Source organism: Balearica regulorum, chromosome 14 (assembly GCF_011004875.1).
Source record: "Balearica regulorum gibbericeps isolate bBalReg1 chromosome 14, bBalReg1.pri, whole genome shotgun sequence".
In the NCBI taxonomy this organism is placed as follows: Eukaryota; Metazoa; Chordata; class Aves; order Gruiformes; family Gruidae; genus Balearica; species Balearica regulorum.
In genome coordinates, this window is record NC_046197.1 from 1,444,868 (window position 1) to 1,470,444 (window position 25,577).

General features: G+C 54.0%; 3 protein-coding genes across 3 annotated transcripts in view; all 3 read left to right on the forward strand.

Annotated features, from left to right (window-relative positions):
- Positions 1–25,577, forward strand: part of LOC104636655 (protocadherin gamma-C5-like) — a 231,919-nt gene that overhangs the window by 38,864 nt on the left and 167,478 nt on the right. The window lies entirely within an intron of this gene.
- LOC142603799 (protocadherin gamma-B5-like) lies at positions 5,484–10,194 on the forward strand. The gene is made up of 2 exons (XM_075766142.1): positions 5,484–8,585; positions 9,775–10,194. Exons 1-2 carry the CDS (start codon positions 5,874–5,876, stop codon positions 9,916–9,918), a joined length of 2,856 nt encoding a protein of 951 aa, XP_075622257.1. The 5' UTR covers positions 5,484–5,873; the 3' UTR covers positions 9,919–10,194.
- LOC142603898 (protocadherin gamma-A10-like) lies at positions 11,054–13,974 on the forward strand. Its single transcript, XM_075766873.1, has 2 exons — positions 11,054–13,823; positions 13,939–13,974. The coding sequence occupies exons 1-2, from the start codon at positions 11,226–11,228 to the stop codon at positions 13,972–13,974; spliced, it is 2,634 nt and encodes an 877-aa protein (XP_075622988.1). The 5' UTR covers positions 11,054–11,225.

Sequence of the window (25,577 nt, forward strand, 5' to 3'; positions counted from 1 at the left end):
ACAGGTCTTCTTAGGTGTTGTGGGTTTCTGGCGAATGCACATTCCGAATTACAGTCTCATTGTAAGCCCTCTCTACCATGTAACCCGGAAGAAGAATGATTTCAAATGGGGCCCTGAGCAACGACAAGCTTTCGAACAAATTAAACAAGAAATAGTTCATGCTGTAGCTCTTGGGCCAGTCCGGGCAGGACCAGATGTAAAAAATGTGCTGTACACCGCAGCCGGGGAGAATGGCCCTACCTGGAGTCTCTGGCAGAAAGCACTAGGGGAGACTCGAGGTCGACCCCTGGGGTTTTGGAGCCGGGGATATAGAGGATCTGAGGCCCGCTACACTCCAACGGAAAAGGAGATATTGGCAGCCTATGAAGGGGTTCGAGCTGCTTCAGAGGTGATTGGCAGTGAAGCACAGCTCCTCTTGGCACCCCGACTGCCAGTGCTGGGTTGGATGTTCAAAGAGAGGGCTCCTTCTACACATCATGCAACCAATGCTACGTGGAGTAAGTGGGTTGCACTGATCACACAACGGGCTAGAATAGGAAGCCCCAATCATCCAGGGATTCTGGAAGTGATCACAGACTGGCCAGAAGGGAAAGATTTCGGAATGTCACCAGAGGAGGAGGTGACACGTGCTGAAGAAGCCCCACTGTATAGTAAACTAACAGAAGATGAGAAGCCATATGCCCTTTTCACTGATGGGTCCTGTCGCATCGTGGGGAAGCATCGAAGGTGGAAGGCCGCTGTATGGAGTCCTACATGGCAAGTTGTGGAAGCTGCTGAAGGAGAAGGTGAATCGAGCCAGTTTACAGAGGTGAAAGCCATCCAGCTGGCTTTAGATATTGCTGAAAGAGAAAAGTGGCCAACGCTGTACCTCTACACTGATTCATGGATGGTGGCCAATGCCCTGTGGGGGTGGTTACAGCAGTGGAAGCGGAGCAACTGGCAGCGTAGAGGCAAACCCATCTGGGCTGCCCCACTGTGGCAAGATATTGCTGCCCGGCTAGAGAAGCTGGTTGTAAAGGTACGTCATGTAGATGCCCACGTACCCAAGAGTCGGGCCACTGAGGAACATCAGAACAACCAGCAGGTAGATCAGGCTGCCAAGATTGAAGTGGCTCAGGTGGATTTGGACTGGCAGCGTAAGGGTGAATTATTTCTAGCTCGGTGGGCCCATGACACCTCAGGTCATCAAGGAAGAGATGCAACATATAGATGGGCCTGTGATCGAGGGGTGGACTTGAGCATGGACGCCATCTCACAGGTCATCCATCAATGTGAAACGTGCGCTGCAATCAAGCAAGCCAAGCGGGTAAAGCCTCTGTGGTATGGAGGCCGATGGTTGAAATATAAATATGGGGAAGCATGGCAAATCGACTACATCACGCTCCCACAAACCCGCCAAGGCAAGCGTTATGTTCTTACAATGGTGGAAGCAACCACTGGGTGGCTGGAAACATATCCTGTGCCCCATGCCACTGCCTAGAACACTATTCTGGGTCTTGAAAAGCAAGTCCTGTGGGGTAAATATGTTGGGTAAAACAGTTTGGGTTATCCCTGCTTCAGGCAAAGGCAAGCCTATCTGCGGGATTGCTTTTGCTCAGGAACCAGGGTGCACTTGGTGGGTGATGAGAAAAGATGGGGAAGTCCGGTGTGTACCCCAAGGGGATTTGATTTTGGGTGAAAATAGCTGATAAATTAAATTGCATGATATTAATAGCGATATACTGTATCAATGGTATGACCATAAGAATCACCCAAAACTAATGAAGGATGGACTTTGAAACTGAACAAAGTGCCACGATGATGGAACTAGAACTGACTTCAACTGGTGCCCAGAAACTTTATCGAAAAATCACATCTTTGGCGTCCAGACTGTGAGCATGGACCATACCAGATACACCGGCTGTGAAAACTCCGGATGCAGCGTGCAACAATCCAGCAGCATGCACCTCAGAGCTCCTGCTCTGAGAGACTGTAATGGCAGATGGAACCCATGGACTAAATGAACTCGACAGACATTTTAGAGCGATAGCCAATAGAGTAAGGCAATGAGTTCTGTAAAATAATCTGGGCATGACGTAGATGGTATGGAATAAGGGGTGGATAATGTCCTGGTTCTGGCAAGGATAGAGTTAATTTCACAAGGATCCAGGACAGGTGAGACAAGCTGGACAGGGGCTATTCCATACCATGTGACATCATGCTCACCATAAAAGGGGGCTAGTCGGGCAGGGGCGGGTTCGGCGTGTCGACGTGGCTCTGGGACGGGTCAAGCGTCCGGTCGGTCGGTCGTCAGATCAGTAAAATCGTTCTCGGTTATCACCCATTGTTACTATCTGTTATCAGCACTGTTGCTGATTGTTTCCCTCTCCCATGCTGTCCCAGTAAACTGCCCTTATCCCAACCCTCGAAGCTTTGCCATTGTTTTTCCGTTCTCCTCCCCAGCCCGCCAGGGGAGGAGTGAGCGAGCGGCGCGTGGCACTTAGCTACTGGCTGGGGCTAAACCACGTCACCTGTGAATGGTAGTTATTTGGTATAGATGTAAACCTTGCATTAACAGTGGCAGAGTCACATATCTTCCAAATTGCCCATGTGTGTGATGGTGTCTTTGAGCTGATACTGGTAACTGAGTGTATAACCGAGCCACGTGTTGCTTCTGCCCTTTAGAACACTTTATGTTCCTTCAACTGAGTGTGATGAACAGGGACATCTCTATGCGTGCATCCATGTTGTGATCCTTGTTGCCTGGAAGGAGAAGTTCTGAGCACAGTATTTCTTTCAGCGATGTCCGTCTGCAAATTTAGCTTTCCCATTGCGTGATGCTTGGGCAGGGTGAAGCATTGTGTCTGCACCAAGAGAGGGCAGGTGGAAGAGTTTGCTGTGGTGTAGTCTGAAATGTCTAAAAGGTTCTGTTTCTCCCAGTTGTTGTATGGGTCCCACAGTTGTGGTCCTGTGCATTTTCCTTTTCTTATTATCCAAAGAAATCAATCTGGGAACTGTGGCTATGGCCCTTTTGTGCAAATTCTGGTGTGATCCTCCAGTGTACTTTTCACCAACTAGATACTCTTCTTGTGTAGCTACTACAGTTGAGATGATCTGAAATGTTAAGCAATGATGCCTTCACTTCTGTAGGTTTCACATTCCTTTTTCCAGGTTCAAAACCTGGGCCTCATTTTGGCTGATAGCCCTTAAAAGTAGAGATGGGTTTTAATGATCAGGCTGGGGAGCAGTTTCCATGCGTACCGTGGAGGTGTTCAGCTGCCAAGACAAAGACTTTGAAATACTTCTGTTTCCCTAAAATTCCTCCTGTGGCTGATGCATGGGCAAAAGTTGGGTGTTGTCTTTGGTTCAACTATAGGCTGTGAATGGAGAGCAAGGAGGGTGAGAGGCTGGCTGCCAACCAGGAAAAGAGGTGGGTCAATGTGGTTTTGGCTGGCAAATTGTTTGATGGCATGCCTGTGCCATTTATGTTATCATCCTAGCTTCACTGTCCAGAAAGGCCATGGTAATCCTCGGATAATAAAGTAAGTGTGAGCATAAGTGTGTACCTGGAAGGATGATGCATGGGTAGAGCAGGTTATAATTCCTCTGTGAAACCTCCGTTATTCCTCTCTGTCTCCCTGGAATGTTGAGGTGTAGAGTTTCCTGACACTTGAAGTGACACATTACTTCAGGCCTTTTGTTCCTGTGAGGTCGTGGTTCCTTTTTGCCATTTCTGGATAGTGCTTTTGCATTTGAAACTGGGAGTGTTGTTTTGCAGCACATACTTACTTCAACCACCTGAAGACAGGACTTTAGGTGTGAGGAAAATGAAGCAAAATCTAAACCAGAATCTCTTGTATTTTCTCTTAGCTTGAGCAGGAAGCCCATGATGAGCATTGAATCTGTAGGGCGATTAACGGGCCACAGAGTGGAAAAAACCAGGTGATGAATAGTTGAAAAAATGAAACTCCCTACTGTGTAGTGCAGAGTAAGGTAGAAAGTTGCACTTGTAGCTTGGGACCTGAACGACTTCCAGGTGCTGTGGGCAATGAATTTCAATGTCCACAGCGAAGCCTGAGACGTCCTCGCAGTCACTTCCCTCTGACAACTATTCCTCCTTTGAGGCTTCTTGTGCTGCTTGTCTCTGTGGCCACTCACTTGGAGAGACATGGGTTCGACTGTTGGACTGTTAGATGGAGAAGGAACTGGCTGGCTGGCTGCGTCCAAAGAGTTACGCTCAATGGCTCAAGGTCCAAGTGGAAACCAGTGACGTGTGGTGTTCCTCAAGGGCCCGTACTGGGGCCAGGACTATTTAATATCTTCATTAATGACAGAGACAGTGGGATTGAGTGCACCCTCTGTGAGCTGGTTGGTGCAGTTGATTCACTGGAGGGAAGGGATGCCATCCAGAGGGACCGTGACAGTCTGGAGGAGTGGCCCGTGCGAACATCATGAGGTTCAAGAAGGCCAAGTGCAAGGTCCTGCACCTGTGTTGGGGCAAATCCCAGTTTCAGTACAGGCCATGGGATGAATGCGTTGAGAGCAGCCTTGTGGAGAAGGACTTGTGGGTAGTGGTGGGTGAGAAATGGGACATGAGCTGGGAATGTGCCCTTGCTGCCCAGAAATCCAGTTGTATCCTGGGCTGCAGGTCGAGGGAGGGGACCCCGCCTGGAGTACCGTGTAGAAATCTGGGGCCCACTCTACAGGATAGACATGGACCTGTTAGAGCTAGTCCAGAGCAGAGCTACAAAAATTGTGAAAGGGCTGGAATGTCTCCACTCTGAAGAAAAGTCTGGAAGAGTACAAGTTCTTCAGCCTGGAGAAGAGAAGGCTCTGGGGAGCCCTCAATGCACCTTTTCAATAGAGAAAGGGGGCTCATGAGAAAGACGGAGAGAGAGTTTCTACCAGGGCCTGTTGGGACACGGCATGGGGCAAGGGTTTTAATCTGAAAAAGGGTAGGTTTTGATTTTCCATAGGGAAGAAGTGTTTTGCAATGAGGGTGGTGAGACACTGGAAGAGGCTGCCCAGAGAAGCTGTGGATGTGGCACCACTGTTCAATTTCCCATTGTCAGCCCCTGCAGTACGGAGGCACAAAAGTAGGAATTTTTGTGATTTGGGAAAATAATGAAGGTCCTTCTGCTATCTTAACATAGAGCTATGCGCCTTACCTTTGCGGTGATACAATTCTCCGTGTGATGGTTCTTCTCCCTACAAGAAAAACTAATGAGGGGAGCAATGTCAGAGACTTTGATGAGAAATATTGAAGAAATGAAGGGAAATGAAAGCAAAATGGAAAAGAAAGTCTTCTGCAGCTTTAAAATTCTTTACTGATCTTCTAGTTCCATGTGATTTTATTACGTGCAGCTGAGTTGTTTTTTGCTCTGCCCCAGCTGTTTGTTTCTGAGTGTTCGCTGGACTCAAGGCGATGACCTAAAAGCAGCCGACAGCGTATCTCGGGTACAAACGCCTTTGGAGCTGCAGCAAGCAAGCGAGTGCTTCTGGCTCGGCGGGTCTCATGCAAGGGAGACCCCAAGGCTGGGTGGAGGCAGCGGAGAGCGGCCAAAAGCCCGTCCCGCCGGGAGCGCGGCCATCAGCCGGCTGCGGTGTCGTCGCGGCGCCTCCGGGTGCCGCTGTTGGCCGCCGCGGAGCGGCGCTGGAGCCGGAGCCGCAGCCGGAGCCGGAGCCGCCGCAGCGTCCTGCCCCCGCGGGCTGCCGGCTCGCACGGCGCCGGCCATTGTGGGCAGCGGCACGGGCAGCAGAGGCGAGAGGCGGCGCGGCGCGGGGAGCAGCGGGGTCCGAGGCGGCGCCGAGATCGCTGCCCTGCGGCGGCCCCTGCGCTCGCTGCGGAGAGCGGCTGGAAGGAAGGGAGGAGAGCGCGGCGAGCGCTGCCCAGAATGGCGGGCGGGCCGGGGCCGGGGCGTGTGCCGGTGCCGGTGCCGGTGCCGGTGCCGAGCCGCGGGCGAGCAGCCGGGCGAGTGCTGCTGGCCGCTTTGCTGCTGGGCTTGTGGTGCCGGGCGGCGCCGGAGCGGATCCGCTACGCCATCCCCGAGGAGCTGGGCAGAGGCTCGCTGGTGGGGCCGCTGGCGCGGGACCTGGGGCTGAGCCCGGCCGAGCTGCCGGCACGCAAGCTGCGGGTGGCGTCTGCCGCTAAAAGGCAGCTGAAATACTTCACGGTGAGCGAGGAGACCGGGAACCTGTACGTGAGCGAGCGGCTGGACCGGGAGGAGATGTGCGGCGAGTCGGCGTCCTGCTCCGTCAGCATCGAGGTGCTGGTGCAGAACCCGCTGAACGTTTTCCACGTCGAGGTGGCCATCCAGGACGTCAACGACAACGCACCGGCCTTCAGCAAGCCTGCTCTGGACCTGGAGATTGGTGAATGGACGCTTCCCGGTGCTCGTTTCCCGCTGGAGATGGCCCGAGACGCGGACGTGGGCAGCAACTCGCTGCTGACTTACCAGCTCACTGGCGACCCGTCCTTCTCGCTGGCCGTCAAGGAGAGCTCGGGTGGGAAGCAGCAGCCGGAATTAGTGCTGGAGAGAGCGCTGGACCGTGAGAAGCAGAGCTCCTTTCAGCTGGCGCTGACGGCGGTGGATGGCGGGGAGCCGGTGAGGTCCGGGACGGTGCAGGTTCGCGTCAACGTGACGGACGCCAACGACAACGCGCCCGTGTTCAGCAAAGGCGTCTACGAGGCGCGAGTGCGGGAGAATCTGCCGGCGGGGTCGCTGGTGCTGCGCGTGCGAGCCACGGATGCGGACGCGGGCTCCAACGGGCGGGTCTCCTACTCCTTCGGCAACGTCCCGGACGGCGTCCGCGCCTTGTTCAGTGTCGACAGCGCCAGCGGCGAGGTCAGGACGGCGGGGCCGCTGGACTTCGAGGAGAGGAGCAAGTACGGGTTCGGCCTGGAGGCGAGGGACGGCGGCGGGCTGACGGCTCACTGTGAAGTGCAGATAGACATCACCGACGAGAACGACAACGCGCCCGAAATCACGATGCTGTCGGTGTCGAGACCGGTGCCCGAGGACGCGCCGGCCGGCACGGTGGTGGCCCTGGTGAACGTGAACGACCCGGACTCCGGGGAGAACGGTCAAGTGTGGTGCGAGCTGTGGGGCGAGGCGCCGCTGTCGATCGTGGCGTCGTCGGGCGGCTCGTACAAGGTGGTGACGTCGAGCGCGCTGGACCGGGAGCAGGCGGCCGAGCACCGTGTGACGGTGGTGGCCCGGGACCGGGGCAGCCCGGCGCTGTCGAGCCGCACGGCGCTGGTGCTGGAGGTGTCGGACGTGAACGACAACGCGCCGGTGTTCGAGGAGGCCGCCTACAGCGCCTACGTGGCGGAGAACAACGCGGCGGGCGCGCCGGTGCTGCGCGTGCGCGCGCGGGACGCGGACGCGGGCGCCAACGGGCGCGTGAGCTACTGGCTGGCGGGCGGCAGCGCGGGCGCGGCGCCGTACGTGTCGGTGGAGGCGCGGAGCGGCGCGGTGTACGCGCAGCGCTCCTTCGACTACGAGCAGTGCCGCGAGTTCGCGGTGGCGGTGCGGGCGCAGGACGGCGGGGCGCCGGCGCGGAGCTCGACGGCGACGGTGCGCGTCTTCGTGCTGGACCGCAACGACAACGCGCCGCGGGTGCTGTGGCCGGCGGCGGGAGCGGCGGGGTCGGGGGCGGGGGCGGGAGCGGGGTCGGCGCCGGTCCCGGCCGCGGCGCCGTTCGAGGTGGTGCCGCGGTCGGCCGAGGCCGGGTACCTGGTGGCCAAGGTGGTGGCGGTGGACGCGGACGCGGGGCGCAACGCGTGGCTGTCGTACGAGCTGGTGCAGGCGCCGGAGCCGGCGCTGTTCCGCGTGGGGCTGCACAGCGGCGAGGTGCGCACGGCGCGGGCCGTGTCGGAGAGGGACGCGGCGAAGCAGCGGCTGGTGGCCGTGGTGAAGGACCACGGGCAGCCGGCGCTGTCGGCCACGGCCACGCTGCACGTGGTGCTGGCCGAGAGCTTGCAGGAGGCGCTGCCGGAGCTGAGCGAGCGGGCGGCGGGCGCCGACTCGCCGGCGGAGCTGCAGTTCTACCTGGTGCTGGCGCTGGCGCTCCTCTCGGCCCTCTTCCTGCTGAGCGTGGCGCTGGCCGTGCTGGCGCGGGTGCGCGGGGCCGGGCCGCCCGCCGTGCTGCGCTGCCTGGGCGCGCAGCGCTTCTCCGTGGCCGGCGCCGCCTTCCCGGCCGACTTCTGCGAGGGCACCTTGCCCTACTCCTACAACCTGTGCGTGGCGCCGGGACGCGCCGTCGCCGAGGCCGCTTGGCTGCCGCCGCCGCCGCCGCTGCCCAGCCTGCCCGCGGAGGAGCTTCTCGGCGGGGAGCCCTGCGGGAAGCGGAGCCCGAGCAGCAGCGCCGGCGCGGGAGAGCCGCCCGCCGACCCCGACGCACCGCAGGTCTGTAAGCCCGCGCGGTCCTTGTCCCTGAGCCTTTCCCAACCTCACGCCCAGGCTGATGCGCTGCGCTGTGCTGGGCTGCGCTGGGCTGCGGGGTCTTCCTGCGGCTGCTGGGGCGGTTACTGCCGACCTCTCTTTCCACGAACGAATGGCACACTCCTGTGCCGTGTCCTTGTTGGCCGCAGGCTCAGTGGAGAGGTTCTCGCCATTCCACTTGTGCTGTAGAAAATGGTACAAGTGTGGTGAAGCTCTGATTGACGTTTTGCGCTGGTTCGTTTCCCACTCAGAACAGGCAGTTCGCGACGGCCCCTCCTCGTTCATCACAAGTTCAGGTTCAGCTGAAGAATTTTGTCTCCCAAACTTGTGTTGTCTGAAATGTTAGCGGTTACTAACGGTGAAGGCGAATTTTAAGTGTGTAGAGTGAGATCCAGTAATTCTATATGACGGTGTCGGGAAAATGTGATTGTCGCTCGATACTTGAGATTTTTCCTTCTTGATCTCTTTTTCACTAAGCACTTGGGTGGCAGATGAACAAAAATTTGTTGGTAATTTTTTTTCGGTGTTGGATTGCCGAAGGAAACGCGCGTGTGACTGCATGAAAGGCGAACTTACAGATTGTTCCCCGCTAATGAATTTTACTGCCCTCGCCGTGAGCCCTCCCATCTTTTGGTGGAAGGCAGCTGCAGAAATGGGAGGGTTAGTGGGATGGGTTAATCTCGTCCGAGCTTGATTTCTTTGTTTTGTTTATGCAGTTATTTCTCATATTGTGTGTCGTCCTGGGTGGTATTTCCCTCTTGTTCATCTTTCTTTTCTAAGAGAGAGGTAGAATGGGATCTAAAAAAAAATGACGTTTTGTTTTTCTGAACGTGTCTTCTTTTTCGATCCCTTCCCCCGCCCCAGATTTGTACTTTGACGTGGTTTATAGCACTTAAGAGTAAGGGGGTCCTAGAGGCTAGTTGTTTTCTTTTTGTATTGACACCCCGATCAGAGTATGTGTGTGCGTCGCCTCCTGCTGCTGAGTTACTCTGGAACGGAGCACTAAGTCTATTTAAGATCCGTCTTTTTCCATAAGGGTTAACCCGTAGAATGGTAGACACGGAGGGGGGGGAGGGGGACGGGACGACGACGACGACGAGGACGACACACCAAAAAACCCCCCAAACTACTAAACAAAACCAAATCCACAGAAAAAAAAAAAAAAAACAAAAAAACCAAAAAACCACCTAACAAAACCAAAAGCAAACCAAATAGGTTTTTGTATTTCAGAATCCGTTTTCTTTTTGTATAACCCGTTTCCCCAAGAGGAGTTCTCGTGAAGAATCTGCTTTATGCTACTTTTTGTTTGTTGCTACTTTTTGTCCTTGTTGGCAGCAGGCTCAGTGGAGAGGTTCTTGCCATCCAGCTTGTGCTGCAGAAAATGCTACAGGTATGCTGTAGCTCCTGCATAGAACGAGTTCTTCTGATGCTGGACGTTCACAAGCCAAAAAACCCCAAGAAAACAAAACAAAAACCCCACGTCTTTTCCTTTTGAATTCTGAGCAAGCGTTTAGTGATGGCGCTTTTTGGTTCATCACGCGTTCAGGTTCAGCTGAGTTGTTTTCTTTACAAGACGTGTGCTGTGTAAGATGGTACGTGGATGCTTTCTGTGCCGAATGAGTTCCTTGGGCCTTTCTGAACCTCCGTCCTTCTCCTCCTGGCTTTCCCGGGTGCTGTGGCTGATCCGTGTATCCGCGAAGCAATGAAAGAAGGAACAGGGTAACCCCGTTCCCTTCAGGGCATGCAGTTGGCGCCGGGACTTTCGGGTTCATCGGGGCGGCACAGGTTCACGTTCAGCTGACAAGTTTTGACTAGGAACTTTGTTTTGTCTGAAATGTTACTAACGGTGAAGGCGGATCCTTACTGTGTAGAGTGAGATCCGCTAATTTTACATGACGGGGTCGGGGTAAGGGGTTTGACGATTCGTACCAGAGATATTTCCTGCTCGCTTTCTGGTGAGGCAATGTACTAATAATTGATACACCAATTGAAGTATGGTCTCGATAATTTCTAGAGGGATGCACAAATGAGCCCCAAAAAGCAAGTGCTTGAGAGGTCCTTTTGGAGAACTGGCGTTCTAATATACTTCATGGAGCAAGGAGTTGAAACTTGGAGGAGAAGCGCAGAAAAATTCGTTGGTTAGTGGTGTTTTGGTGTTGGACTCCCAAAGGAAACGTGCGTGTGTCTCCATGAATGGAGAAGTGGTGGTTGGAGAAGGGGGAGAAATGGAGGCTGATTCATTGCAGTCTCCGGTGCACAGGGAGAAGCAGCAAGTCGAGAGAGAAAGGCAGTCCCTGAAGAGGAGGACTCCTTTTGAGGGAAAATCAAAACTCCTTGTACTACGGATTGGAGTTTGGGAAACTGATGTAGCTCTGGGCGCTCCACTACGAGGCTGCTTTCATCTGCAGAAAGGGTGAGGGGGAAAATAATTCGCGCGTGACTGCTACAAAAGCTGTGCAAGTCGTGGTGGAGCTTATGCTGTTGGACTAGTAGGATAAGACTCGGCAGCGGTCGGTGCCTGCAGTGCCGGGAGGAGGCTGCGGGCGCCGCTGTTGACCGAGGAGGAGCGAGAGGAAGGCCGGAGCGCTGCAGGCAGCCCCGCCCGCTGCGGCCTGGCTGGCTGGCTGGCTGGCTGTCTCGGCGCCCGGGCGGTCTGCGAGCGTCCCCGCGGTGCGGAGCCGTGCTGCAGCGAGGCGGAGGGGCCGGCGGCAGCGGCCGGGAGCGGCGAGACAGAGCCGGAGACAGACGCCGAGCCGGATCGTCGGTGGGCGGTGGTGCGGTGCCGGCGGTGGGTCGGCGGCGATGTGGGCGGCGGGGAGACGGCGGGGCCGGCGTGAGCGAGCCCTGCTGTGGTGCGTGCTGGTGGCGGCGTGGGAGGCGGCGCGGGGGCAGCTGCGCTACTCGCTTCCCGAGGAGATGCCGAAGGGCTCGTTCGTGGGCGACGTGGCCAAGGACCTGGGGCTCGACCTGCCGGCGCTCCGACACCGCGGCGTCCGTGTTGTCTCTGAAGGTCGGACGCAGTATTTCTCTCTGCACGGGAAGACGGGACATTTAGTGACGGCGGAGAGGATAGACAGAGAGCAGCTCTGCGAGAGCGTTCAGCAATGCGTGCTGCGGTGTGAGGTGATCGTGGAGGGTGAAATGCAAGTTCACGGAATCGAAGTGGAAATCACGGACATTAACGACAACGCCCCCAGCTTCAAGGAAATCGAGCTGGAGGAGAGAATGAGCGAGACGACAGCGCCGGGGTCGCGGTTTCCCCTGGCCGAGGCTCACGACCCGGACGCGGGGTCGAATTCGGTGCGGAGCTACGAGCTGAGCGGCGACGAGCACTTCTCGCTGGCCGTGCAGGCGGGCCCCGGCGGGGATCAGCGTCCCGAGCTGGTGCTGGCGAAGGCGCTGGACCGGGAGGCGGCGGCGTTTCACGAGCTGGTGCTGAGGGCGAGCGACGGCGGCGAGCCGTCGCGGACGGGCACGGCGCGGATCCGCGTGGCCGTGCTGGACGCGAACGACAACGCGCCCGTGTTCAGCCAGGCGGAGTACACGGTGCGTGTGCCGGAGGACGTGCCCGTGGGCTCCGTCCTCGTCACCCTCACGGCCACCGACGCCGACGAGGGGATGAACGGGCACGTGAAATACTCCCTGAAGAAAATCACAGAGAAAGCCTCCCAGATTTTCCAGCTGGACGCCGAGACGGGAGCGATCACGCTGCTGCGGAGCCTGGACTTCGAGAATGGCGACTCCTACGAATTGCAGGTGCAGGCACGGGACGGAGGAGAGCTTTTCGATACGGCGAAAGTCGCGATCACGGTGACAGACGTCAACGACAACGCGCCCGAGATTTCGGTGCGGTCGGCGCTGAGCGCGATCCCCGAGGACGCGCCGTCGGGGACGGTGGTGGCCCTGCTGCACGTGCAGGACCGGGACTCGGGGGCGAACGGCGAGGTGCGGTGCAGCATCGCGGAGCGGCTGCCGTTCCGCCTGGAGAAGACCTTTGATAATTATTACAGCGTGGTGACGGCCGAGGAGTTGGACCGTGAGAAGGTGTCGGAGTACAACGTGACGGTGCGGGCGGCGGACGGCGGGTCGCCGTCGCTGTGGAGCAGCGCGGTGCTGGCGCTGCGGGTGCTGGACGTGAACGACAACGCGCCGGTGTTCGCGGAGGCGCGCTACAGCGCCCGGCTGCCCGAGAACAACGCGGCGGGCGCGCTGGTGCTGACGGTGCGGGCGGCGGACGCGGACTGGGGGCAGAACGCGCGCGTGCGGTACCGGCTGTCGGAGGGGCGCGTGCGGGGCGCGCCGCTCTCGTCCTACGTGTCGGTGCAGGCGGAGACGGGCGCGCTGTACGCGCTGCGCTCCTTCGACTACGAGGAGGTGCGCGAGGTGGGGCTGTGGGTGCGGGCGGAGGACGGCGGCGCGCCGGCGCTGAGCAGCAACGTGTCGGTGCGGCTGGTGATCGTGGACGAGAACGACAACGCGCCGCAGGTGCTGTACCCGCCGCCGGCGCCGGCGCCGGGCGCGGGCTGGGCGGGCGTGGAGCTGGCGCCGCGCTCGGCCGAGCCCGGGGCGCTGGTGGCCAAGGTGGTGGCGGTGGACGCGGACGCGGGGCAGAACGCGTGGCTGTCGTACGAGCTGGCCAAGGCGACGGAGCCGGGGCTGTTCCGCGTGGGGCTGCACAGCGGCGAGGTGCGCACGGCGCGCTTCCCGCTGGCCCGCGACGCGGCGCGGCAGAGCCTGGTGGTGGTGGTGAAGGACCACGGGCGGCCGGCGCTGTCGGCCACGGCCACGCTGACGGTGGTGCTGGCCGAGAGCGTGGCCGAGCTGCTGTCGGAGCTGGGCAGCGCGGCGGCGGCGGCGCCGGGCGAGCCGGCCGGCAGCCTGACGCGGTGGCTGGTGGTGGCCGTGGCCGCCGTGTCCTGCCTCTTCCTCGCCTTCCTGCTGCTGCTGCTGGCGCTGCGCCTGCGGCGCTGGCGCCGCTCGCAGCTGCTGGCGGCGGGCAGCGGCGCCTTGCGCGGCGTCCCGGCCTCGCACTTCGTGGGCATCGACGGCGTCCGCGCCTTCCTGCACTCCTACTCGCACGAGGTGTCGCTCACCGCCGACTCGCGCAAGAGCCAGCTCCGCTTGTCGGGCGGCAGCTGCTGCGACACCCTCCCGGCCCGGCCGCCCCCCGACGAGCCCGCGCCGCTGCTCGGGGAGGACCCTGCCGGCGCCCGCCGCGCCGACCCCGCCGCTGCCCCGGTGAGTTCCTCTGACCGCGCTTGCTCCGCGACGCTTCCCTCCGCTGCTCCTCCGCCCTTTCCCCCGCGCCGTCTTCTGCAAAGCTTCGCTCAGCAGCGCGCTCTGCGCTGCCGCCTCTTGCTCGCGGGCGCTGAACGTGGGAGTGGGGGAGGCAGCAGGAGCGTGGGGCTGCCCTGGGCTGGGGTTTCGTTCCAGCGGGGCCCTGGGGGTTGATCACGCGCCAGCTGCCGTGGCTCATTTTGTCCCCTGACGGCTGTACTTCCGCTTTTCCTGCCAGCATGAGCTCTTCGGGGTGGATGTGTCGCTCGATTAGCAGGTGGGAGGTGGCAGCAGCGTGGGCTATGTTCCCGACGGCGCACGTGCTCGAGTGGGGGGAGAGTGTCTTGAAGCGGAGCGCGAAAGGCCCCGCGTCTAACTGAGCGGCTCGTCGTTTGCGCTCTTCTGTTTAACAAAGAGCTTAATGAAGTACTGAGGACAAAGGGCATAATGGGAGCTCTGGGAAGAGCAAAGTGTGTATTGGCGACCTACTAAACACCTTAATTATGCACGTACTCTAAGTGCCTTCATCCAGAAGGCTATGTTCTGATCCCTTCCTTTCTGCAGCTGTTAACTTCTTGCCTTGCTCCCTGGAATGATCTGCTGAAGGTGGGCCCCTGTCTCTGACAATGTCTTGAGCACCAAATCTGTTACATTTGCCTGACTGTCCCGTACATGCCTTTCGTGTGTAGAGCTGTAAAGAGGAGGACTTCCATAGACATGTTTCCTTAAACAGGTACCGGAGGAAATGCTCTTGCTTGTCACAGGCACGTGGTGAGAAGTCAGGAGTTACCAGTGGTGAGGAGAAGTTATCAGTGCAACTTTTCTTTCCATGGAGTCTGTTTGCAAATGATGATGATTATTAACAACTATGCGAGCTATGAAGTGTTTGAGGAGAGTCTTGGCGGTGGCAGTTATTGAGCATAGAGCTGCATTTTGCATTAAGATTTAAGCGTGATATATCTTCCAAGTTGCCCCTGTGTTAAAGCAGGATGATGGTGTCTTTGAGTTGATACTTTGACAACTGAGTGTTTATCGGGGCTGCATATTGCTTATGTGCTTCAGTGTAATTCAATATATATTTTTATATATAATTCAACTGTATTTCAAAATATATTCAATATGTATTTCTTCAAAATCGTGTTACGAGTGTGCATCCTTGCTGTGATCCTTGTTGTCAGGTAAGGAGCAGTGGTGCGTGCAACTTTTTCTTTCAACGGTGCCTGTCTGCAAAGGTAGCTTTTGTGTTGTGTGATGTTTGGGCAGGGGGACAAATTCTGTGTGTCCAGAGACAGGGCTGCTGAAGAAGTTTGCTGGGGTGTAATATGAAAGGTCTGAAAGATGTAAAGATGATGTAAAAGTTCATTTGGTCTTAGTTATTGGGTGAGGCCCACCGTTGTGTTTCCCTGCATTTTCCTCTTCTTCATTGTCCCGAGACTTGACTTGGAGGAACTGTGGCTATGGTCTGTGGTGTGAGCTTCTGTGCAAGGCTCCTGTGGACTTTTTACCAACTAGATATGGTAGCACTTGATCTTACGTAGTTTGTTATTATCATTGAAAGCAGTGTGTGAGGAACAGCATACTATATATTCTTAATAACTGCACTCATTAGAAAGATTCTCTTCGTTTTCTGTGCCCCTTACCAGCCAGTGAACAGTTTCATTCATAGGATGGGTCTATTCGTAATACACAATTGTTTTTGTCCTGAATGGCATGTTAGGTGAGGTGTTTTTCTCAAGTTTGTCTTTGTTTCACTCAGTTATCACTCCTGTGATATCACACGTGCTTGTAAATTATGAGGGTCAAAGAACATGATGGAAGTTGTGAAAAGTTGGGAGAGGAGGGTCCGGGGATGTGTGCATGAGGAGGTGCTGAAGGACCCAAGAGCTATGCTTTGCTCCTTTCCCTGTTCAGTGTCCAGGTGTAGTATCAGGCACTGTGAGTTTCTTCTTCCCAAAGAAGTTTGGCTCGAAGAGGTGTTATTCCTTCTGTACTGGGAGCCCTGGAGGTTCATTCTGTGTGTTTGCAGGTTGTTGTCAATTCTTCACAAACAGCTTAATTACGTACTCTCGGATAAAAACCTAGAGTAAAGGGAGCTTTGGGAAGAGCAAATTGTGTATGCGCTATCTACAAAACCCCTTTATTATGCACCTTCTCTAAATGCTGCTCATCATTTGTGCTCTTCTGTTTATAAAGAGCTTAATGAAGTATTTAGATCCCGCTGCTGAGATTCCAAGTGACCAAGCTGTGGGTTCATCAGTTTACTACTTTCCTGCTGCATGATGTTTCTCATGCATGGCAGTTATTGTGCATTGACGTGCAATTTACATTAAGATTTGCACGGGATATGTCTTCCAAGTTTCCCACGTGCTGAAGTAGAATGGTGGGGTCTTGGAGTTGGTACTATGACAACTGGGTCTTTAAGAGGGCTCCATATCACTTATGCACTTATGTGCATAAGCATGTTATATTTCTTCAAAACAGTGTTATGAAAACAATGTTATGAGCAGAGAAATCTCTGCATGCATCCATGCTGTGATCCTTGTTGTCAGATAAGGAGCAGTTGTGTGTGCAACTTTTCCTTCAACGGTGCCTGTCTGCAAAGGTAGCTTTTGCGTTGTGTGATGTTTGGGCAGGGGGACAAAATCTGTCTGTCTAGAGACAGAAAAAGTTTGCTGTGGTGTGATGTGAAATGTTTAAAAAATGTAAAGATGGTGTGAAAGTTCAGTTGGTCCTCATTATTGGGTGAGGCCCACAGTTGTGTTTCCATGCATTTTTCTCTCCTTTATTGTCCCAGTACTTGAGTTTGAGGAACCGTGGCTATGGTCTGTGGTGTGAGCTTCTGCATGAGGCTCTTGTGGACCTTTTTACCAACCAGACATCCTTCTTGTGTACCGACTGCAGTTGACATAAGCTGAAATGTTAAGCTATGATTCCCTCGCTTTGGTAGGTTTCCCCCTTTATGCCTTGTGGTTTTTTGGGTGGTTCTTTGTCATGGTCCAAAGCTGGGACAACCTCATTTTGGTGGGTAAACCTTACAACAGCTGCCAAGACAATGACTTTGATGTATCCCTTTTCCCCTAAAATGTCGCTGAATGAAACGCTCTTTCACCTGTGTCTGACATATAGCCAAAATACTGGATATCGTCCATGGTGGAATTAGGGCTGTGAGTGCAGATGAAGGAGGGTGAGACATTGGCTTCCGACCAGGAAAATACGTGCGTCAATGTGGTTTTGGCTGAGCAATGGTTTAATTTCGTGCCTGGCTAATTAACCATGGTGAAGTGAAACATGAGCCAGCAGCGTGCCCTCGTGGCCAAGGTGGCCAACGGTGTCCTGGGGTGCATTAAGAAGAGCGTGGCCAGCAGATTGAGGGAGGTTAATTTCCCAGAAGACTTAGCTTGAGAGCGAGGCCTGTGATAAGGTATTTACGCTTACGGCTTCATATTAGTGGCAGATGAGCATGCCACATCTTGGAAAAATGGCTGAGCCCTGTTGACTCTTTCTTCAAATGAAACCCCCTGTGGTGCAGTCCAGAGCAAGACTTTAGAGCCACACTTGTAGCGTGAGATATGAATGACTTGCAGGTGGTCTCAGGGATGAATTTCCACATGTGCAGTGAAGAGCAAGAAGACTTCCCGGTGAGTTTCTCTGACAACACTTAGTCTTATAATGCTTCTTGCCTTGCTTGTCTGATTCATGGCCTTGGGTTTTTTTCTTTACCTGGTCCTATATGGATGTAGGTTTACTTGTAATTATCAGCATAGCTTTGTTTAGCAATGTGTCATGTGTTAGTGCCTCTTGCTCTTGCTAGAGTGAGTGTGAAAGGCAGGAGATGTGAGGGTAGCCTTGTGTTCTGTTATTGTTTCGGGGAATAGATGTAAACATGATCTCTGTAGAAGTCGCATCTCTGTGGAAGAGTGCATGTGATAAAAGAGGGGAGGAGATTCCCCCTGCACCATGCGTTTGATGAAGCCGTTCTCTGTTGGGTGGCCACTCCTCTGGCTGTTTATCCTTTGTGAGCTTTGGAATCCTTGTTTTTGTTCTGAGAATGTTGGTGAGGAGACAGATGGACCTCCCTTCATGGTGTGAGCGTAGTGCATTATTGTCTCCTGACAGAAGGAAGGCAAAGCTTTGTTCAGCAACGCGCTGTGTGCTGGTGCCTCTTGCTCCCGGGAGGTGAAGGTGGGATTGTGGCTCAGCCTTGCAGCGTGTGTGGGTGGCAGGAGAAGTGAGGCTACTGTTTTTATCACGTCATAACTGTGTTACACACTCTTGACTCTCCCAATCTCTCCTGGATGACAGCTCCTCTTTTACAACCTGTGTGTTTCTTCTCTGAAGGGTAGCCAAGAGATAACGTAGCTTAATTTTAGCACAGAGCTGTAAAGATATGTGATGTGAGGTCCGTGGGTGATGCTGGTGCATGTTGAAGAGTAATGGTCTGGGCAACCGGCCCTTTGATGGCAAGTGCTTGCCAATTGTATATGGGAAAAAGAACACCGTGGAAGTTGTGAGGGGTTGGTGACACGAGTCCTGGCAGCTGTTTGTGAGGGGCTGTGAAAGGACACAAGAGAGATGGTTTGCTGCTTTCCCTGTTCAGTGTCCCGCTGTAGTAATATTGTGCCATGGAGTTTCTTCATGACAAGCATGACAACCTCTGCAGTGTTTGAGGAGAGTCTTGGGATGCCGTGTGTGCGGAGGTACTCATGGAGACATGGCATGTGTTGTGAATTCCCAGGGTTCTTTGCTGGACTACGTCCAATGAGCCTGATGATGTTTTATATTTGGATGTTGTGAGTCCATCAGTTTGCTTTTGCTTTCCTATTGCACGACGTTCTCTGTGAATGGTAGTTAAAGTCTTGCCTTTCTTGTCATGATGAGGTAGAGGTGGGCAACTGTGTGTCTGAAAATATGTGCAAAAAATGTCCTCTGCCGCGTTGGTCTGAAAGCAATAGCCATGGCAGTGCAAACATGACTCAGGGGAACTATTTCTAGTAATTACTGCCTGAAACGTCAGTTTTCCATCTATATGTCCTGGTAAGCCTGCTATGTAGAGTTTCATCCTGTTTGTATTTAGTTTTTCCCAGGCTCGACCAATCTTCAGATGTCATTAATGACTCTTGCTAATATGAAGTAACTGCTGAGGTTTTGTTCGTCTTAAAATTGGTGGGAATGTAGAGGACAGGAGAGTATTTTTGTCAGGAATTTCTGGCTTTGGGGCTTGTTATTTGAAGCATGTGTGAGGAAACTACTGATTTTATACACTGCCATGTCCGATACGGCTTTTCCTGTTGTGTTGGTTTCGCGTGGCAAGGTTTTGGTAGCCGGGGGGGGACTACAGGGGTGGCTTCTGTGAGAAGCTGCTAGAAGCTTCATCTGTGTCTGATAGAGCCAATGCCAGCCAGCTGCAAGACGGACCCGCCGCTGGCCAAGGCCAAGCCAATCAGCACCTCTGTGATAACATATTTAAGAAAGAGAAAAAGAGTTAGAGAGAGCTTTTGCAGCCAGAGAGAGGAGTGAGAAGATGTAAGAACATCAGCAGATGCCAAGGTCAGTGCAGAAGGAGGGGGCGGAGGTGCTCCAGGCGCCGGAGCAAGATTCCCCTGTAGCCCGTGGTAAAGACCATGGTGAAGCAGGCTGTCCCTCTGCAGCCCATGGAGGGAGGATGGGGGGGTGTAGAGATTCCACCTGCAGCCTGTGGAGGACCCCACGCCGGAGCAGGTGGAGACACCTGAAGGAGGCTGTGACCCCGTGGGAAGCCCGCGCTGGAGCAAGCTCCTGGCAGGACCTGTGGATCCGTAGAGAGAGGACCCCATGCCAGAGCAGGTTTGCTGACAGGACTTGTGACCCCGTGGGGGACCCACGCTGGAGCAGTTTGCTCCTGAAGGTCTGCACCCCGTGGAGGAGACTCACGTTGGAGAAGGCCATGAAGGACTGTCTCCCGTGAGAGGTACCCCACACTGGAGCAGGGGAACGATGAGAGGAGTCCTCCCCCTGAGGATGAAGAAGCGGCAGAAACACGGCGTGATGAACTGACCGTAACCCCCACTCCCCGTCCCCCTGTGCCGCTGGGGGGGGCGGAGGTTGAAGCCGGGAGTGAAGTTGAGCCCAGGAAGATGGGAGGGGTGGGGGGAGGTGTTTTAAGATTTGGTTTTATTTCTCATTCCTCTACTCTGTTTTGCTTAGTAATAAATAAGATGAATTCCCTCTCTAAGTTCAGTCTGTTTTGCTCATGATGATAATTAGAGAATGATCTCTCCCTGTCCTTATCTCGCCCCGTAAGTTTTTTTTTTTTCATTGTACCTTTTCTCCCCTGTCTAATGAAAGAGGGGAGTGATAGAGCGGCTCTGGTGGGCACCTGGCCCTTAGCCAGGGTCAACCCACCACAGTCCTTTTTGGCGCCCAACGTGGGGCTCGAGGGGTTGTGATAACGACAAGTGTGACCCAAGTGTGTTAAAACAAAGTTGTTATAAGCATTTATAATGTTATTGAAACAGTCACTGGTCATAATGATGTTCTGTTTGGTCACATAGCTCTGTTTTGTAAACCCGTGTTTACTCTATGTAATCCCTGTGGTGCTGTTTATCACCTCTAGGAGAGGGGTTCGTGTTCTCATGTTGTTGTATTGTGTGATAATGACTTATGATAAGGTATCATTGACAGTCATGGGTCTGAGCTGGTATGTGTATGTAGCATTTCGGTCAGGCCCGTACCTCGGTCAATATCTTTCAGAATTGATTAATAATTGGACCCAATCTATGCGGAAGACAGGGAGGGATACCTTCTCCCACTCTTTCACCTCCTCTTTTCCCTTTTGGTTGGTTACAACAATTTTTGAGAATTTTGAATACCCTTGGAATGTTCATGCCAGTATATTCCTATTGCTAGGTCTCCTGAATGCTTTCCCACTCCTGTTCAGGGTTAGCAAAAATCTTTTCAAGAGTACCACCCAGGGATCTTCTCCAAGGCTGAATGGTCAGGGCTGGCATGGCATGTGGGAGAGTATGGGCGGGTATCTAGAGACCTTTTCACCCGCAATGGTTTGGAGCTTCACTCCTGAACAATTGCAAGACCCTGATAAAATGGTAGAATATTTGAAAGGAAAATGCTGTGGGGATTCTAAGGAGACACAACTTACTGTGCTGGGCTGGGCCCTGGCTACAATGTGTCAAACACTGCTTGATAGTAGACAGCACCATCCAGAGGGAGAGAGCGGACCCACAGGCACTGCAGCTGCCCAGGCCCCCGCAACAGGCACTGCAGCTGCCCAGGCCCCCACAACAGGCACTGTAGTCGAGCCAAAAGATCAACCCACACCAGTATCAGTCGCCCCTATCCACAAAAAGAAATACACAAGGAAATCAGTTCGCTTAGTGAAAAATGATGATGAACTGGGGCCATCATGAGAACAAGAAGAAGAGCCAGAACCAGAAGTGATTACTCGATCCCTGTCCCTGAGTGAGCTGCGAGATATGCGGAAAGATTTCAGCCGCCTTACAGGGGAGCATATTATTACCTGGCTGCTCCGCTGCTGGGATAACGGGGCCAGTAGCCTGGAACTGGAGGGCAGGGAGGCCAAGCAGCTAGGATCCTTGTCTAGGGAAGGGGGCATTGACAAAGCAATTGGGAAGAAGGCACAGGCCCTTAGCCTCTGGAGGCGCCTCCTGTCAAGTGTGAGGGAAAGGTATCCTTTCAGCGAAGATGTCGTATGTCGGCCAGGCAAGTGGACCACTATGGAGAGAGGTATTCAATATCTGAGGGAATTAGCTGTGCGGGAGATGGTTTATTATGATCCGGACAACGCACAGTTGCCCACAGACCCCGATGAAGTCCACTGTACCCGACCCATGTGGCGAAAATTTGTGCGAAGTGCACCATCATCGTACGCCAACTCACTGGCGGTAATTGACTGGAAGAGTGAAGAGGCACCCACGGTGGACGAAGTGGCTGGCCGACTCCGGCGGTATGAAGAGAGCCTTTCTTCCTCCCTAGTCTCGGCTGTGGAGAAACTGTCTCAGGACGTCCGGCAACTCAAAGAGGATATATCTTACTCCCCACCTGTACAGACCCGCATTTCAGCTGTTAGGAGTAAGTGTTTTTCCGCTCCAGAGAGGGGATATAGAGCATACACACCACGAGGTATCCTGTGGTTTTTCCTGCGTGACCACAGAGAAGACATGAGGAAATGGGATGGGAAGCCCACCTCAACCTTGCGGGCACGCGTACATGAGCTACAAGGCAAGACAGCTGTAAAAAGGGACTCTTCCAGAAAGAATGCTGCTCCAGTTTCCACCGGGCAGCCCCCCAGACCAAGTGAAAGGCCAGATTGCACTTCTGATCCTCTTGAAGGGACTTCTAAGTCCTTTTTGCAAGAGGTGAGTAGTGACTATGACGAGCAGGATTAGAGGGGCCCTGCCTCCAGCCAGGTGGAGGAAAGGGACAATAGAGTTTATTGGACTGTGTGGATCCGATGGCCTGGCACATCGAACCCACAAGAGTACAAGGCCCTAGTGGACACGGGTGCACAGTGTACCCTAATGCCATCGAAGTATGAAGGGGTGGAACGAATATCTATTTCTGATGTGACGGGGGGATCCCAACAGTTGACTCTGTTGGAGGCTGAAGTAAGTCTAACTGGGAATGAGTGGCAAGAGCACCCCATTGTGACTGGGCCAGAGGCTCCATGCCTCCTGGGCATAGACTACCTCCGGAAAGGGTATTTCAAAGACCCAAAAGGTTACAGGTGGGCTTTTGGAATAGCTGCCTTAGAAGCGGAGGAAATTGAACCATTGTCTAGTTTGCCTGGTCTCTCAGAGGACCCTTCTGTTGTAGGGTTGCTGAAGGTTGAAGAGCAACAGGTGCCGATTGCGACTACAACTGTGCACCGGCGGCAATACCGCACCAACAGAGACTCCCTGGTTCCCATCCACAAGCTAATTCATCAACTGGAGGGTCAGGGAGTGATCAGCAGAACCCACTCACCCTTTAACAGTCCCATATGGCCAGTGCGGAAGTCCAATGGAGAGTGGAGGCTGACGGTAGACTATCGTGGCCTGAATGAAGTCATACCGCCGATGAGTGCTGCTGTGCCGGATATGCTGGAACTTCAATATGAACTGGAGTCAAAGGCAGCCAAATGGTATGCCACAATTGATATCGCTAATGCATTTCTCTCAATCCCTTTGGCAGCAGAGTGCAGGCCACAGTTTGCCTTCACTTGGAGGGGCGTCCAGTACACCTGGAATCGACTGCCCCAGGGGTGGAAACACAGCCCCACCATCTGCCATGGACTGATCCAGACTGCACTGGAAAAGGGTGAAGACCCAGAGCACCTGCAATACATTGATGACATCATTGTATGGGGCAACTCAGCAGAGGAAGTTTTTGAGAAAGGGAAGAAAATAATCCAAATCCTGCTGCAGGCTGGCTTTGCCATAAAACCAAGTAAGGTGAAGGGGCCTGCGCAGGAAATCCAATTTTTAGGAATAAGGTGGCATGATGGGCGGCGTCAAATCCTATGGATATTATCAAGAAAATAGCAGCCATGTCCCCACCAACCAACAAAACGGAGACACAGGTCTTCTTAGGTGTTGTGGGTTTCTGGCGAATGCACATTCCGAATTACAGTCTCATTGTAAGCCCTCTCTACCATGTAACCCGGAAGAAGAATGATTTCAAATGGGGCCCTGAGCAACGACAAGCTTTCGAACAAATTAAACAAGAAATAGTTCATGCTGTAGCTCTTGGGCCAGTCCGGGCAGGACCAGATGTAAAAAATGTGCTGTACACCGCAGCCGGGGAGAATGGCCCTACCTGGAGTCTCTGGCAGAAAGCACTAGGGGAGACTCGAGGTCGACCCCTGGGGTTTTGGAGCCGGGGATATAGAGGATCCGAGGCCCGCTACACTCCAACGGAAAAGGAGATATTGGCAGCCTATGAAGGGGTTCGAGCTGCTTCAGAGGTGATTGGCAGTGAAGCACAGCTCCTCTTGGCACCCCGACTGCCAGTGCTGGGTTGGATGTTCAAAGAGAGGGCTCCTTCTACACATCATGCAACCAATGCTACGTGGAGTAAGTGGGTTGCACTGATCACACAACGGGCTAGAATAGGAAGCCCCAATCATCCAGGAATTCTGGAAGTGATCACAGACTGGCCAGAAGGGAAAGATTTCGGAATGTCACCAGAGGAGGAGGTGACACGTGCTGAAGAAGCCCCACTGTATAGTAAACTAACAGAAGATGAGAAGCCATATGCCCTTTTCACTGATGGGTCCTGTCGCATCGTGGGGAAGCATCGAAGGTGGAAGGCCGCTGTATGGAGTCCTACACGGCGAGTTGTGGAAGCTGCTGAAGGAGAAGGTGAATCGAGCCAGTTTGCAGAGGTGAAAGCCATCCAGCTGGCTTTAGATATTGCTGAAAGAGAAAAGTGGCCAACGCTGTACCTCTACACTGATTCATGGATGGTGGCCAATGCCCTGTGGGGGTGGTTACAGCAGTGGAAGCGGAGCAACTGGCAGCGTAGAGGCAAACCCATCTGGGCTGCCCCACTGTGGCAAGATATTGCTGCCCGGCTAGAGAAGCTGGTTGTAAAGGTACGTCATGTAGATGCCCACGTACCCAAGAGTCGGGCCACTGAGGAACATCAGAACAACCAGCAGGTAGATCAGGCTGCCAAGATTGAAGTGGCTCAGGTGGATTTGGACTGGCAGCGTAAGGGTGAATTATTTCTAGCTCGGTGGGCCCATGACACCTCAGGTCATCAAGGAAGAGATGCAACATATAGATGGGCCTGTGATCGAGGGGTGGACTTGAGCATGGATGCCATCTCACAGGTCATCCATCAATGTGAAACGTGCGCTGCAATCAAGCAAGCCAAGCGGGTAAAGCCTCTGTGGTATGGAGGCCGATGGTTGAAATATAAATATGGGGAAGCATGGCAAATCGACTACATCACGCTCCCACAAACCCGCCAAGGCAAGCGTTATGTTCTTACAATGGTGGAAGCAACCACTGGGTGGCTGGAAACATATCCTGTGCCCCATGCCACTGCCTAGAACACTATTCTGGGTCTTGAAAAGCAGGTCCTGTGGGGTAAATATGTTGGGTAAAACAGTTTGGGTTATCCCTGCTTCAGGCAAAGGCAAGCCCATCTGCGGGATTGCTTTTGCTCAGGAACCAGGGTGCACTTGGTGGGTGATGAGAAAAGATGGGGAAGTCCGGTGTGTACCCCAAGGGGATTTGATTTTGGGTGAAAATAGCTGATAAATTAAATTGCATGATATTAATAGCGATATACTGTATCAATGGTATGACCATAAGAATCACCCAAAACTAATGAAGGATGGACTTTGAAACTGAACAAAGTGCCACGATGATGGAACTAGAACTGACTTCAACTGGTGCCCAGAAACTTTATCGAAAAATCACATCTTTGGCGTCCAGACTGTGAGCATGGACCATACCAGATACACCGGCTGTGAAAACTCCGGATGCAGCGTGCAACAATCCAGCAGCATGCACCTCAGAGCTCCTGCTCTGAGAGACTGTAATGGCAGATGGAACCCATGGACTAAATGAACTCGACAGACATTTTAGAGCGATAGCCAATAGAGTAAGGCAATGAGTTCTGTAAAATAATCTGGGCATGACGTAGATGGTATGGAATAAGGGGTGGATAATGTCCTGGTTCTGGCAAGGATAGAGTTAATTTCACAAGGATCCAGGGGAGGAGTGAGCGAGCGGCGGGTGGCACTTAGCTACTGGCTGGGGCTAAACCACGTCACCTGTGAATGGTAGTTATTTGGTGTAGATGTAAACCTTGCATTAACAGTGGCAGAGTCACATATCTTCCAAATTGCCCATGTGTGTGATGGTGTCTTTG